Genomic DNA, 15,542 nt, shown 5'->3' on the forward strand with positions numbered 1-15,542 from the left:
AGAATAGAGTTTGAAAATTGATGTAAAATTTTCTAATGATGCTAATTTTAATTTATAGGTTTTGAATGTCGATGTGGTGGACTATTTTGCTCTGTGCACCGATACAGTGACAAACACGATTGCAAGTTTGATTACAGAGAAATGGGCGCTCAAGAAATTCGGCGCAATAATCCAGTTGTTGTTGGTGAAAAAGTGCAAAAAATTTGAACTATTTAGTGTGTAGTCGTTGGGAAAATGGTTATATAACTATATAAACAAAATATAAAAAACACGAAGAAAACGAGATAAATTATCTGGCAGCTGATTGCACATCGAGGAACAAAGCAGATGGACATATACATGAAAGAAAGAAAGAGAAAAAGAAAGAGAAAATGTGCTAATGAGCGCGAGCGGAATTAACAGAATGAAAGAGAACAAATTTGTCAAGCGAAAGATGACAATGGGAGAAACGGGGTTTCGGGCGTAGACTAAATAAATATTATACGGAGACCTGGTTAAAGCAGGAAAGAAAGATACCGATAGCGTGTATGGGCGTACGAGTATGAGTGAGTTTGAACAAAAACGAAAAAATTAATTTTGGTTGCCAGTGCCATTGTCAGATTTTCAACTAGTGAGAGATTTATACAAGAAAATATCTGGTTACTAACTGCTGTCAGCTTACTACTGCTACTACTACTACTACTACTACTACCACTACTACTACTACTACTACTACTACTACTACTACTACTACTACTACTACTACTACTACTACTACTACTACTACTACTACAACTACTATCTATTATTATTATGATTACGGTTTATTATAATTATCATTCTATATTACGTTTATTAATTTACTTAAAAGGAGAAATAACGAGGAAGGAAATGTGAGAAAATTTTAGGAGCAGGAAAAAAGTATCTATTTTAAGTAGACGAATAAATTCCTGGTGCAGTCAGTCGATTCAAAGCGACGAAATGGTTTATCTTGTTATTGAAAGACGAGTCCATTGATTATATATATATATAAATATAAATATATATATATATATATATATATATATATATATATATATATGTATGTATATGTGTATATATATATATAGAAAAAAGGAGCAAATTCGAAACTCGTAATTGTTTTTTGTTTTTCATAGTGTCAATGAATTAGTTGAGTATTGCGAGAGGTGGATAGATAGTGGGTGAGTGAGAGAAATAGGGCATGTACGTCTGGAAGAGAGGATATGTTACATTGAGACAATGATGACTGACGTTGATGGGTGATCACAATTCTAGGTTAAACGATTAGTCTAATAATTATTAACTATATTAGCCGATTGATTCATAATGCAATGGAATATAAGTAGTACTGTGTGTTTATGTCCAATCTCACGAGAATATAACGAGCATTATTACTCATTAAATACTGTTTGAAATTACGTTAAAAATCGTTATTCTTAAAATAAAAAAAACATAAAAGAAAAAAAAAGAAAAAAAAAATAAGAAAAGAAACCGCTACACGTATACATCCGCGTGACTTTCTTTGCTGCTAAGCATCCGACGACAGATCCTTCCGACGATAGCGCGTCCGTTCCTCGTTCTCCGATCTTTTTGTGTGGATCGGTGTGTGTCTTATACATAAATATATACATATATTATTATAAACCTGCGTATTGTTGCGACGACTGGAGTCGAGTGTTGGTATTTCTCGTTTTCTTCTTTTTATTCTTCATTTTTCGCTTGTTTTATTTCCTTTTTGTGAGTTATATTATATTAGATAAAAGAAAAAAAATGGTAAGAAAAAATGCTGCGCGAAGTATTTTGGTGCTGCGTCGCAGCGCTGCAATTTTTAGGTATATATTATATAAATCTAAATAATGGTTAGTAGAAAGAAAACAAAAAATCTAGAGGCCGGGCATTAGGTGTGAAAAAAATTTTAAAAGCGACACAGCAAAAAGGGCCGAATGCACCTATGATACTCTACGTAATCTTGTTGTTTCGCGGCTCTTAACGGTTGCATTAAGGACTTTGCGGTCGCGCGCATAAAAGCGAATTTTTGGCCTCCCGCCCGACAGTACGGAGGACACGATTTTTCAATTCGATACGTTAACTTTGTGGTTTCTCCCGTTAAATAAAGAGCCTTCAAACCCAAGTAACAGAAATCGAACGCTGGCTTGTTATTGTGTTTAAAAGAAAATAAATTTTCGACTGAGAAACATGAATCGTCGATATCGTAACAATGAGACGCAGACTCCAATCAGCCAAGAAAACGTCTGTCTCGTCGGATATATCTTAAGCTTAATGGAGACAAGGTGTTCGATACATTACCGCTTTTTTAAGTTTTAGGTTCGCATTTCATGCGTATAATGTAACCAACGATTCATCTTTTTCACTGATCGATTAATACTTTTAGTACAAATGAAAAATATTGTTTTTTTTTTTTTTTTCAAGCGAATAACTATAATTGCTAATTACCAAGGACGAGTGTTCATTTTAAATAATTTTATCGCTTTTTCAGATTTTTAGAGTATTTTGTGGTTTTTCAAGAGAAACATTAAAAATGAAATATTTACGAGTATTCCCGTTGTTTTTATGTACCTGAAGGGCATATTTTAAACAATGTATTTATTCACTTGATTATAAAAATATTTTTAATCGCGTTTAATTATTTTAAATGAGTGCTCAGAATTCCTTATTTCTCACAAGATTTTGTGCTAAACTGTCTAAATAATGGAAAGTAAATCGACATTGTTTTTATTTCTTTTCATTGTAGAGCGTACGACAGACTAAGTCTTCCTGTAAATAAACTGAACTATATAAAAATTAATAATTTTTTTCTTTCCATTATCAACACCTGTCGCTCTTAAAGGAAATACGAAGGATTAATCGAGTAAATATATTATCTGTTTTTTTTGTTTACGATTGTTTAAGCAATGCCAATTGTAACGTCAGATTATTAAAGATAGCATCTTTGTCCTTATTGATTACGAAGCTCGATGAAGCGTTTTTATTTTACGGGAAGTGCTTAGATCTGTCGTTTGATATAGCTATGTATTTGTACCTTGATAATGTCGCCAATTCTTTTGATTCTATGCGCCTCCGCAATAATTAAAATTAATAAAGAAGAAAAGCAAGATTGATAAATTACTTAAAAAGCAAGTAGATAGATAGATAGATAGAGAGAGAGAGAGAGAGAGAGAGAGAGAGAGAGAATGAGAGTGAGGGGCGGGGAGGAGAGACAGACAAAAGTTTACGTGTAAAAGAGAGTAAAGAAAAACTGCACCGGTTTAATCGGTAATAACGACGAGAGGTTGCCTTCAGGCCTTTATCCTATTTTAGGCATAGCATATTTTTCTAACGTATATCGCAATATTGGAATAATCTTGCCTAGCGAGAGCGACCGTACGATAGAGAGCAAACGAGTTAAAAAGGTGCAAATGCGATGAATGATTGTTTGAAAATAGGCTTCAATGTACATGCATTTGATAAACAAAATATATAAGTCGTCGGACAAGAATAAAAAAAGTAAAAATTACATACACACACACGCGCACACGCACACGTGTAAATGAGCACATATAAATACATATAAACAAAGTAATACATTGAAGCTGCAAGAATTTCAAGTGGCGTTTGTACTCGGCTGACTACATAAGGACGTAAAGATGCTTGTAATTATTAAAATTGATATTAGTATGTTTAAGCGATTAAAAGTAACATGAACTTTAATATATTATATGAAATGATTACTATCCTTTGAATCGAAATATAAAGTCATAGGTTCATTCTCTTATTAATAATGCAAAATTTTACGAAAAATATCATATTTACAGATCAGTCTTTCAAACATTTTCATTCCATTTCCTTGCCTCTTCCTATTTTTTTTTACCAAAACTTAATGGTATTATTTCTATTCTAAACACATATTTAGAATAATTAATTGGAATATATATATATATATATATATATATATATATGTATATATATATATTACAAAGATGACAACGAAACAAAAATCAACAGGAATAATCATAAAAGAGCGTAATAAGTAGGAAATACGAGACTTACGAATAAACAAAAAATGGATGGATCATTTAACGAAATTTTACAATAAATTCTTTGTCTTTTTTTTATTCGTAATAAAATTGTTTTCTACATCTTTTCAACGTTTATGAATATAATATTATAATATAATAGTAATAATAATAATAATAATAAATCAACAATGTACCGAGTATATGCGCTACGTGTAGTTGCCAACAATGATCGCCAAGAGTAAGTTTTCAAATCAACGAAGTCACATTTTAATATAATTTTTTTTCTCTTCACGTCTCAACAAGTATTAATAGTAATAATAATAATAATAATAATAATAATAATAATAGTAATAGTAATAATAATTAAAAAAACATATAATTGTGCCCATGACTTAGAAGCTCGCTTTTGGGTAGAATGTCGAGCACTAACAAAGTGCAGCAGTGGCATTCGGCAATGCATTTGGAAGGGCAGTGTTGGCACGAGGAGACCGTAGCCCCCCCCCCTCGTTCTCCACTTCCTGATCCTCCCGATCACTTCTCAATTCAGGGTTGGATAGGAAGGCTAATTAATTAATGCACTTTAGGACACTTTGCCCTTGACTAGAGTTCACGTCGGCGTTTTCCTTTTGATAGAAGGGCTCGGAGCTCGTTTTCACCTGACTGGGGCTCGGTAATGGCGGCGATGAGGCCGGTGTTAGGATACCTAGGCCACTGCCAGGCTCGCATTCCCCTTCAGGTATCAAGTACGGCGGCCGGTGTTCCTGCTTTATATAGCCGTGATCCTGGATCGCCGACACCTTCATCTTTGGCATCTTGTGGAATCCGGACCTGGACGATCGCTCATCGGGTTGACTATCGAACCTGTGCTTGCTCGACGCATGCGGTAGCTTCACCTGAAGGGGCGTGCTCCCGTTATGACGTATCGCCATGTGATTTTTGAGGCCGTAGGGTGTCTTGTAACTTTTGCCACAAGGGCACTTAAAAGCCTTCCGTATCCTTTTAATGAAAGGCGAAGTGAATTAGACGTGATGAGAATATTCTTATATCTAAGAATAAGAAATCGCGAGCCTCGAGCACATACTAATGGACAAGTGCGCTCGTTGGTTATACGTACTTGCCGTCATTTTTATGACCGTTTTTGGAGTGGTACTTTATTCCGTTGACATTCTTATAACGTTTCTTACAACCTGGCACTGGACAAGCGAACGGCTTGTCGTCTTTGTTACTCTGACTAATTACGTTCTGGCTTGCGTTGTTCCTAAAAAAATTCTTACGATTAGTCATTCCGATTCATCGATGGGACCATAGTGTACCTAAGAAATTGTAAAATTGTCCAACGATCTTGATCTTTTCAAACCAAACGCACGGGAGCCTTATATTACATGAATGCAACCACTTAATTTTGTTTTTTAATTCTTTAATATTTTACAATAACTATTGTGCCACTATTCTCCCATACATGCAATGCTCGGCCGTAATCGTTATAGGAAACAATGGAGTGGCTATCCTGAAAATTATAATAATGCAATGTGATATTCACCAATTCAATCCGTACCTGCTACCGTAACGAAGAATAAAATCGGTCGAGAACTCCTCCAAAGTAGTCCAAGAATCGTTGCTGTCCTCTGGTTCGCTAACAAAATCCTCGCCCTCCTCTGCCTCACTTCCTATAATGTGCTTAATGTAACGTCGTTACTCGCTCGGGTGGGCGGAAGAACGCGAAATAATAAGTCTCTCTTCTTCTCTCTTTCTTTCATCCGCATCGAACGAGTTTTACCTGTCGGAGTGAGACTTTTCACACACGCCGAGGCAGAGAGGCAAGACTGATTGGGCCTGGTTGGTTGCGCAGGCTTGATATTTTCCCTTCTCGCGGCATCCGTCAAGAAACGAAGAACATAACTCAATGGTATGCAAGGTGGCTGCTGCTGTTCCGTCTTTTCCACAACATGGGGATCGTAATCTGAAAAGTGTAAACAGTTTTTTTTCTTCTTTACATCGCTATTGTCTTTTAAGCGGTTTACTATTATTACACTTTATGATAGTAATTATAATAGGCTCACCGTAGCAATCACCCGAGCAATAAAAACACATACAGCATTAGATTTACGGATGAAAAGAACAAAAATAAGTTTTTTAAGCTACCATTTTACAATCTCAAGATCTCGCGAAGCTTGACAGGCCATTAAACCTTATAATAATAATAATAATAATAATAATAATAATAATAATAATAATAATAATAAAATTAACAAATTCAATTAAAAATTCAATGAAATTCCTGAATGATAATGGACAACATTTACCTATTATTAAACATATTTATATAATATTATAGATTATTGGTATTTGTTCGTATTTTGGGCTTTCACGCGGCAGTATCAGGCTTCTGTTTTGTCATCTCTATTGGCTTTTGCTTAGAGTCGACAATGATTAAATTAATATTTTGTCAAATTATTTCCAAGCCAAGCTTCAACGATATCATTCAATTTACAACACACACACACGCACATACATGCATATATATATATATATATATATATATATATATATATATATGGAGGGAGAGAGAGGAGCGTGGAAAATAAAATAAATTTTAAAAACGCGTTTATTTCAAGGGTTGGATGGTATGGGGGGAGGGAGGGTAAAATAAAAAATAAAAGAATTATCGCGACATGACTTTCAAAGTTGGGGGTTCCGTAGCACTCGCGTATAAAAAGTTTTGCGACTCAAAGGAGTAAAATCGACCGGACGAATTAAAAATTCAGCCCTTGTTAAAGCCATGCAATTTATTGCCAGAATCGCGAGTCATCGGAACTTATTCGTATTTATTAAATGAGAAGTAAGTAATAAAACACAAGTTTTATATCCAGGCGAGAGACGATAAAGTAGTTCGAGGAGGTCCCAGATAACCTCCTTGAGCTTACGATTAAATGCCCTCTCGCCGGCTCACATAAAACGCAGCCGCCTCTTGAGCGCAAACTCGTCGACGGTTTACCGATATGCGTTTCCTCGATGTGCTGAATCAAGTGTCCCAGGCTCTTGAACGTCAGGCCGCACGAGTTGAATTTGCAGACGTTTAACATGAATACGGCCATATTAATGGGGGATAGAGTGGGGTGGGCAGCGACGGTGTCGGTATCGGTGTCGGTGTCGGTGTCGGTGTCGGTGTCGGTGTCGGTGTCGGTGTCGGTGTCGGTGTCGGTGTCGGTGTCGGTGTCGGTGTCGGTGTCGGTGTCGGTGTCGGTGTCGGTGTCGGTGTCGGTGTCGGTGTCGGTGTCGGTGTCGGTGTCGGTGTCGGTGTCGGTGTCGGTGTCGGTGTCGGTGGCAGCGGCGATGGCGGCGGTGGCGGTGGCGGCGGCGATGGCGGCGGTGGCGGCGGCAGTGGCGGCGACGATGACGATAGTGGCGGGGGGTGGTTGGGGAAATCGGCGGCTTAAAATCGCGAAACGTGCGCGAATTTGCAAGGCAGCCGAGTAATCACTAGCGGAACAAGGACGGATGACCACGTTGCGATAATGATGCGGGATCAAAGAGACGGGAGAAAAAAAGAAAAGTCGAAGCAGACGAGAACGAAACGCGAGGCACGAACGGAGTCGAGTGAGTGGGTCGAAATGAGGAAAAACAGAACAAAAAAGGGAGGCCACGGGAAAAATAAATGAGCGAGGGGGCCGAAGGTCGTCGTACTATCCGCGACCGAAGAGGCTGACGAGGAGGATGAGTAGGGGAGGGGGTGATGGAAAATGCCTCGCGATGATTTTTGATGCGTGTGCTCACTACACTGTGGAAGACCCGAGCGCGACGTTCATTAAAAGTTAAAGCGAAATCGTGGCGAGCGAGAGAGAATCCCCACGTTCGATCAGGACAGTCGCTGAGCCGCGGCGCGAACCAAGAGGCCGCGATGCGAGAGGGAAGGAAGGAAGGAAGGAGGGAGCGCGCCAGAGAAGCTTACACGCTATCAATACACACATGCATGCGCGCGTGCACGACGCATTGCCCTCCCCCCTCAACCTCCCCCTCAACCCCAGGCCGACTATATTCAATTGGTCGATCGATAAGAGCTTGCGTCGAGCTGTGAATCGTGTCGTGATGTACGACGCGCCGCCATTTAACCCACGTTCTCGCTTGTGCGCGCCGCGAGAGTGTGGGAAAGAGACAGAAAGGGCTAAATAGTATCAAGATGTAGTATCAGGGGAAATCGGGAGGAAGCTCGGTTGGTCCGGTTGTTGCGACGAGTTTCTTCCTTACCACCGCTCGTTCGATTATATTGCGCGCCTATTTAAGCTTTACGTAAACGAAAATTTCGGCTTATTGGCTCTCGCGAGAGCGCGCGCGCTTTTGATAATACGAATTTTACCGAACGCTTTATTTAATTTTAATAATAGAGAATTACATTGCTTTTCCATGGGAGATTCATTTTCTCCGCTGATTTGACTTTTGTCAACTACAAGCTATAAAATTAACAGTTCATATTAATAAAAGTTATTAATGCGATGTAAAGTTATTAAAGCGAGATGTTATGTCAAAATCAATATACCGCACCATTTATTTTATCAACGGACAAATGCAAATGAAGAGTACTGCCCTTAATCAAATTGTTTATACCGAGAGGGATCATTTCACTCGTATGTAGTTGAAATGATTCTATGTTAAACAGAATAAAAAAAAAAAAAACATAAATAAATGAATAATAAATAAATAAAAAAAAAAAAAAAAAAAAAAAAAAAAAAGTAATGAAGAATTAAATGTAAATGAAGTAAATTATTAAATATATTCCCGTAGATAAGATTATAATTCTGTTTCTTCAAGTTCGTGCATCTAATCAACGGGCCGTGCTGTTACATATCTCGATATACATACATTGAGTAATGGAATTTTATATTACGCACACTATTCGTTGGTTAGCCAATAAGCTCAGACTTCAATTGCGCCTGACGCAAATGGATACACTTGCTGTTTCGAATGTCTTATGAAAACTGCCCCACCAACTTGCACTCAAACCCTCTGTCCCTCTTTGCTCATCAAGGCTTTCGCACTCGGCAATTCAACATTCCAAAAGCCGGCAGCTCTACTTACCTCTCTTCAACTTCTGTTATTTGGTAAGTGCAAGAATTGCTTTTATCTATCCTAAGCTTTGGCTGTAGTGCGAGCCCTGAAAATTAAATTGTGCATCCGACGAAGTACTTAAGGGGGTCGAACGCCAATGATGTTTGAGGTTAGAAGCTTGGCGAGTACATAGTCAGGGTCCACTCGTTCCTACGTACTCAAATAACGTTAAATAACGACGGGAGGCGTCTAAGAGAGATCAGGAGAAACATCAGAAGTCTGGTAAAACGGCGAACAGACGAGACGAATCATTGATTTATTTCGCGATTCTGGAACATTTAATTTCATCGCTCTGTCCTGTACTCATTTTTTTAATTGCCCGGCTCGTTGCGAGAAATATTGGATTTTAATCAATAGTGTTCTAATACCGAGAATACCTCTAATCGCCTACTAATAACCAGTAATTTACCAGTGAATTTTCCACTGTATCAGCACACCCATTCGTAGAACGACTTTTTCCCTTCCTCCCTTTCTCCCTTCTGTCCTTTATCCACATCATCACGCCTTCGTCAGATAAATGAGAGCATCTATTTTAAACGTTTTTTGTCGAAAGTAGTATGCGAAGACATTGTAATTAAAGTCCTCGGATTTAAAGTGCAGCACAATTCGAAATAAAAATCACCGTTATCATCAGTGTATGCCAATTTTGTAAAACGTCCGTTTAGTATTCCGTCCTTTCTTTAAAATAGTCGCTATAAAATTAATTCAATTAAATTTGAAATGAAATGAACGGAGGGGGGGGGGGCGGCGAGGCGAAAAAAAAGAAAAATTATTTTGCAATTTAATCAAAATCATTCGAAAAACTGGCTATCTGGTACGTAAATACTACATAATACTACATACATTTTGAAAATAATTTATTTCTACGACAAATAATGTAATCATTATTATCAACCAGATTAAAATAATATACATGTTAGAGGATATAACATTTTGAGGTAGTAAGGATAATTCGCGTTTGCTGCTTGCTTCTTGTTTCTTATTGTTAATTTGTTGCAATGCTTTGCTAATTTTATAATTATTACGAAAGTATGTGCAAGAAATTCGAATATTGTCGAGCAAGTTGAATCGACTCAATAATATAAATGGCATTAGGCGAGACAGCTTAAAGGATAAATGGAAACGGCTGAGACGATTGAAACGGCAGCTATGCAGTATCGTAAAAAAAAAAAATAAATAAATAAAATAAAATAAAACAATCGCAGGATAATAAAAATCAAAGTGACGCGGATTCGTTGATCGGGAGTCTTTTTCCATCATGAAAACTTACAATAAATATGAGGAACCTCGTACCCTTTACCTAGTGGCGTCGTCACCAAGTGAGAAGACCGATAATAAGTCGGTATATTCTGATATCGCTGCCATCGCTGCTTTAGGCATAATGCATATGCTTTTATAAGCTTGTTGAGTCTATCGGTCGTCGTCAACGATGCCAAACAGCGAGGAAGATAGGAGACACGGAGTCAGAGGTGGAGGTAAAGGCGGTGTATTCGTATTCGGTTAAAGCATAAGATAAAAGTGGAAGGGGCGGGAACGGTGGCGCTTGCGACGGCTATGACGGCTTCCAACGGCAGCCATTTTCTCTCTTCTTTTCAAGCACTTTGTGGGTGCGTTAAAGAGACAAAGTATCGCCGGTGAATTGCACTCGTGTCATTGCAGTAAGTAGTCACGCGCTGCTTCTGGGCTTTCGCTCCGTGGCCTCATCCCCGCTTAGCTCGGGGGCCGATCCCTTTGGCCCTTGCACCCAATTTTCTTTAGCTCTTCCAGGGGAAAATCGGTTCTCACGCGCGAAAAGCCACGTGCGCGCGCGGCCGCCCCGACGTTACGTAACTCTTTCGCAAAGTACCGTTTTCCGCCGTACCACGGTGATACATCCGCGCTCTTCATCGTCGCTCGTTCTTCTTCCTTCTCGGTGTGCCGTCGTCGCTCGGTAGTCACTTTGGGTGAGCCAACGTCTCGACCGTTCGCTGCTGACCTTAAACCGCCTTCGTCCATCGCGCTTTGTTCCATTTTTTAAAATACTTTACGCACGGAGGGTAATTTTAATAACTTGAACATTTTCCTTCCCCTCGACCTTAACTCATATTCGACCTCCCGCCAGGTACCTCCTAACGCATCTGCGGCTTGTTGCAGGTTTATTCGTGAGAAGACAGAGTCAAGCTAAACATGTTCGCCTATAGTAGATTCATCGCTCCGGTTGTAAGGTCTAGCGTGAGTATCACGGGGGTTGTTCGTCGTCTGCCTTATTGGCGACGTAAAAGCACCTCCGACACTTTTCTCGTTACGTAATAGCTCCGTTCAAGTATTCACTTTGGAATCGTTTTTTCCCTCATAATTTTCTAGCTGGTTTCTGGCACAAAGGCCTATGCTAGGCCCATAAGCAGTGCGTTGCTAAACCAAAATCAAACTCTACATTGCCAGGAAATTCAAACACCAGTCAGCCTAGTATGTATATTTTTTTATCTCCAATTTTTTCATTCTTCTAACTCCGTTTATTTTATATTCGTTTCTTTTCCATTAATACTTCAATTTCTAATTGCATAACATTTCTGAGTTATGTAAGGAAGAGGCAAGCCAAGCTTGTAGCACTTTTTATCTTAAGTTAATGGAGTTAGTTGGTGAAGTATTTTCTAATTTCAATATTTTCAGTCACCGGCTGTACGTAATTTCCAAACATCGACGATCAGTCGTGACATCGACACTGCAGCCAAATTCATTGGTGCTGGCGCTGCCACTGTCGGAGTCGCAGGATCTGGTAAGCAATCTGGCTATAGAAGGTTTTTAACCTTTGCACCATTATCGATTAATAACTTTAACCCATCTGAAATTGATTTTGATTTTAGTAATACCCATATCCTAATATTCTACATTGTCATTGAAAGTATTTATGAAGATTATGCAATCATTACATAATATGAATATTTGCTTTCATGCATGGTATTAATAATTGTCAGTCCATATTTATTTGTGTATTGTTTATCTTTTTTTTCTTCTTTTTTTTTCCCATATATTTTATCATCATTTGGTATTGGTGCATTGTTTAGGAGTTTAATAATTGGTTATGTAAGAAATCCTTTAAAGGTAGAACTTTTTCTCCTATGCACTACTTGGCTTTGCTGTAACCTAAGTGATGGGCTTAATTTGTCAAACGCTGGCTTTTATTATATTCTTTGCATTTTGATCATATTTATTCCTGCTTGCTGCTTGAATTCTTATAAGGAGAGACCTAATTAACTACATTTTTAAATTCATAATATAAGTACATGTCTCAAGTTGACATAATTTTGTAGTAATTGTACGTTAAGTTATATATTTGTAATATGCTGACAAGTTGTAATTTATTTTTAAGGAAATAACTGATTTTTATAAAATGTTTAGGTGCTGGTATTGGATCAGTGTTTGGATCACTTATTATTGGTTATGCCAGGAACCCATCTCTTAAACAACAACTCTTTTCGTATGCCATTCTAGGATTTGCCTTGTCAGAAGCCATGGGGCTTTTCTGTCTTATGATGGCGTTTCTAATTCTCTTTGCTTTCTAAGTCAAAATTTCCATAAAAATACCAATAGTTCTAGAGCATCACTGCCAAGACAGCATCCTCTGACCTCGGCGAAGAGGCAGTTGTTTCTGGTATGCGGTTCAGTCCATGATATTACGGGAACTAGCGATTTGCTGCAATGAAGAGCAACAGTGCGACAATATAAAGAAAAAGAAACGCTGGGCTGTCTATAAAACAGAGAACAAGAAGATTATAAGTCGTTTTATAAATTCCTCTAAAATAGTCATGAACTTGTTCTCAATAATTTCATTTCATGGTTTACCATCTGGTAGCTTATCTCATGTTGTTATGAAGTTATGAATTTTCGTCTCAAATTTATCAAGAACCATTTTACGCGCATACACGTACATACTCAAATGCCCTAGTGTCAATGCGATTATTAAAGATAAAATTTTTTCACACTTTTGTTACCTAAGCAATTCATCATTGTTGTGCTGTTGTGTATGCAAGTGTCGAGGTAACTCTTGACGAGGAATCTGTACAGTGATATCGAATAAACACCTTTGTCGTGAGATGCCTTTAGTTTCAATCAACCTTTTCATACATTTACATATAAATAAAATTTAAAATTTTTAATTTTTATTTGCAGTTATTTTCAATTTTTATTTATGATACATAAATATAAAGATAAATGTGTAATGTATAACAAATGAAATAATACATTTTGACAATCTTACAAATTCAATTCATATTCTTACAATGCAATTTTTATTTTTAATAATTGTTAAGTAATTAATTTGAACTTTTATATCAAAAAAAAAAAGAAAAAAAATTTATATTTCAGAATAATGATTATAGTAAACATAGTTTTTTAATATTATATAATAAATTATAAATTACATTGATTAAACAGTTTTTAAAACATAAAGATTCGATAAGACTTTAAAAAATATTGATTCTTTAATTTATATACTTTACAGATGAGGCATAATATTTTGCATAATTATTAGTTAGAGCTACAAAAGTTTAAATTGAAATTACATTTTTTGAAAGTTGTGACATTCTTATACATTGATATACGAATTTTCTAATTTGAAAATATTAAATATATCAGATATCCATACATATATATATATATATATATATATACATATGCATATACACCATGCCATCAAAATTTAACCTGTGCTAAAGAATATATGAACTTAGTCTTCTACTTACAAAATTTGTAATTTTTGTCTGCACTTATATCTTATAAATGCTAAAATGATTTGTAAATGTGCAAGTTTAATTATAATTGATTTAAAAAGTAAGCTTTTCAAACCTATTGACAATACAAGTCACAATAAATTTTTTATGTTACGTTGTATCACCTTTGCTTTAATTATATAATTAAACAATTTCTATTAATTACACTTATTTGACTTGGAAGAATCGAGAAGTGGTTTTCACAAATATTATGCCATACTCGATTCTACATATATTTATACTTTAATTTAAAGTGTTTTTTTTCAGTTTATTGATTGTGTCAGTAAGTAATGCTGCACAATTTAAAATAACTTCTTATGGATAATGTTGTTTACACGAGTTATTATTTATACTACAACTTTTTAATGATAAAACTATGCTGTTGGAAATAAAATGTTTGTTTATAAATATTTTAGATACTGATTTTACATAATTTAATGTCATCATTGCTTTGATGAATCATTGGCTGCCTAGTCAAAATTCAATACAGTAAGTTGATACAAGAATATTATTCTTGGCATCAAAACTAAAGTTTTGCATAATTCGCGATGAATTAGTACTATGTTAAAGTATCATTTAGTACTTTTATAGGTTCACCAATACTATTAGATGGTAGCATATTTAATTGTTCAAGAAGATTTTCTCTTTCCTTTAAGCAAGCCCATGCCTTTTCTTGTTCTTTTCTAGTCAATGGTACTTTTCTCTGTTTTGCTAAAAGTAATTTTTCATAATGTTCGACAACTTCATTGTCGATTGCACCAATTTTTCGTTTTAAAGACTGTCGTTTACTTTCCTCTTGAGCAAGATGAAGCAATCTTTTTAACTGCATTTCATTATGACTAGAGAGAGCAGTTAATTCTCGCTGACATCTTTTAATTTCTGCTACAATTTCATCGTCATCCTGATTCTTTTTTTGCGAATCTGGTTCAAGAATTCCTTGCTCCACCAATTCCTTGTGCATTCTCATTTCAAGATTCATTGAATTTTGAATTGTTAAGTCTCTCAAAACTGGAGGATCCCCGTCGCGAAATAATTTACTATCCGTATTATTATTGGCTACGTAAACATTTTCTTCTAGAAGCGCTGAGACAAGCCTTTGTGTAAGAGGACCAGCTATGCCTAAAAAATTTAAATACTTTTAGCATAATGAGAGTAAAATAATAATCAATGCACAAAGAAAATAAATTACCATTTGATTTCTTATCTACTTTTGACATTAATAGAGAAAAATCTGTTCTATTTTTCTTTTTGTCTCTATTTGGATTTCCCGCGTCTTCTTCTTGTATTAAATCATTATGCGCCCACATTAAACTATAATGCCGACCTAATGCAGGAATTTTTTTAAACTCTCCAATATCACCATGGTTAGCTATTAATTCTTCCAACAATTTAATATCATCAGGCATAATATCTGCACAATAAGGATCTATGGAAGCCCAAAATTTGTTTAATGTATCATTTTTTGGTAATAATAATTTTGTATGACTATCGGATTTCGATCCCTCGACTCTAACGATTTCATGAGGATTTGGCACCACTTGATTAGCTGAATTCCCCATTGCTCGTTGTTTTAGTAATTTAGCTGGTAACGGAGATTGTGATTTAAGACCAATTTCTTTAGGCTTTAATTTGTCATCTCTTAATTTTTTGTCGATCAGAGCTAAACCCTTGCCAC

General features: G+C 36.4%; 4 protein-coding genes across 11 annotated transcripts in view; 2 read left to right on the forward strand and 2 right to left on the reverse strand.

Moving 5' to 3' along the window:
- Positions 1-724, forward strand: part of drn (zinc finger AN1-type doctor no) — a 33,754-nt gene extending 33,030 nt beyond the window's left edge. For all 5 annotated transcript variants that reach the window (XM_011503593.1, XM_011503592.1, XM_011503591.1 and 2 more), the window contains one exon: positions 59-724. In XM_011503593.1, coding sequence (XP_011501895.1) covers positions 59-207 — 149 coding nt within the window. In that variant the 3' untranslated portion in view covers positions 208-724. The remainder of the gene's footprint in view (positions 1-58) is intronic.
- Positions 725-4,582: 3,858 nt separating this feature from the next.
- LOC105365515 (juxtaposed with another zinc finger protein 1) lies at positions 4,583-7,140 on the reverse strand. The gene is made up of 5 exons (XM_011503708.1): positions 7,012-7,140; positions 5,794-5,976; positions 5,572-5,683; positions 5,131-5,274; positions 4,583-5,012 (listed from the first exon to the last, which is right to left on the reverse strand). The coding sequence occupies exons 1-5, from the start codon at positions 7,109-7,111 to the stop codon at positions 4,583-4,585; spliced, it is 969 nt and encodes a 322-aa protein (XP_011502010.1). The 5' UTR covers positions 7,112-7,140.
- Positions 7,141-8,986: 1,846 nt separating this feature from the next.
- ATPsynC (ATP synthase, subunit C) lies at positions 8,987-13,193 on the forward strand. Of its 4 annotated transcripts, none has more exons than XM_011503597.1 (5): positions 8,987-9,112; positions 11,253-11,330; positions 11,463-11,564; positions 11,769-11,874; positions 12,498-13,193. In XM_011503597.1, exons 2-5 carry the CDS (start codon positions 11,286-11,288, stop codon positions 12,659-12,661), a joined length of 417 nt encoding a protein of 138 aa, XP_011501899.1. In that variant the 5' UTR covers positions 8,987-9,112; positions 11,253-11,285; the 3' UTR covers positions 12,662-13,193. The 4 variants fall into 4 exon arrangements, with proteins under 4 accessions (XP_011501899.1, XP_011501898.1, XP_011501902.1 ...); XM_011503596.1 differs by lacking the exon at positions 8,987-9,112 and adding an exon at positions 10,683-10,777; XM_011503600.1 differs by lacking the exon at positions 8,987-9,112 and adding an exon at positions 10,787-11,062.
- Positions 13,194-14,254: 1,061 nt separating this feature from the next.
- The window catches only part of Ada3 (transcriptional adaptor 3), a 1,617-nt gene continuing 329 nt past the window's right edge, over positions 14,255-15,542 (reverse strand). The window contains 2 exon segments of the mRNA XM_011503604.1: positions 14,255-14,986; positions 15,057-15,542. The exon segment at positions 15,057-15,542 is cut by the window's right edge and continues 11 nt beyond it. Coding sequence (XP_011501906.1) covers positions 14,427-14,986; positions 15,057-15,542 — 1,046 coding nt within the window. The 3' untranslated portion in view covers positions 14,255-14,426.

The sequence above is a fragment of the Ceratosolen solmsi genome, unplaced genomic scaffold (genome assembly GCF_000503995.2).
Source record: "Ceratosolen solmsi marchali unplaced genomic scaffold, CerSol_1.0 scaffold8, whole genome shotgun sequence".
NCBI lineage: Eukaryota > Metazoa > Arthropoda > Insecta > Hymenoptera > Agaonidae > Ceratosolen > Ceratosolen solmsi.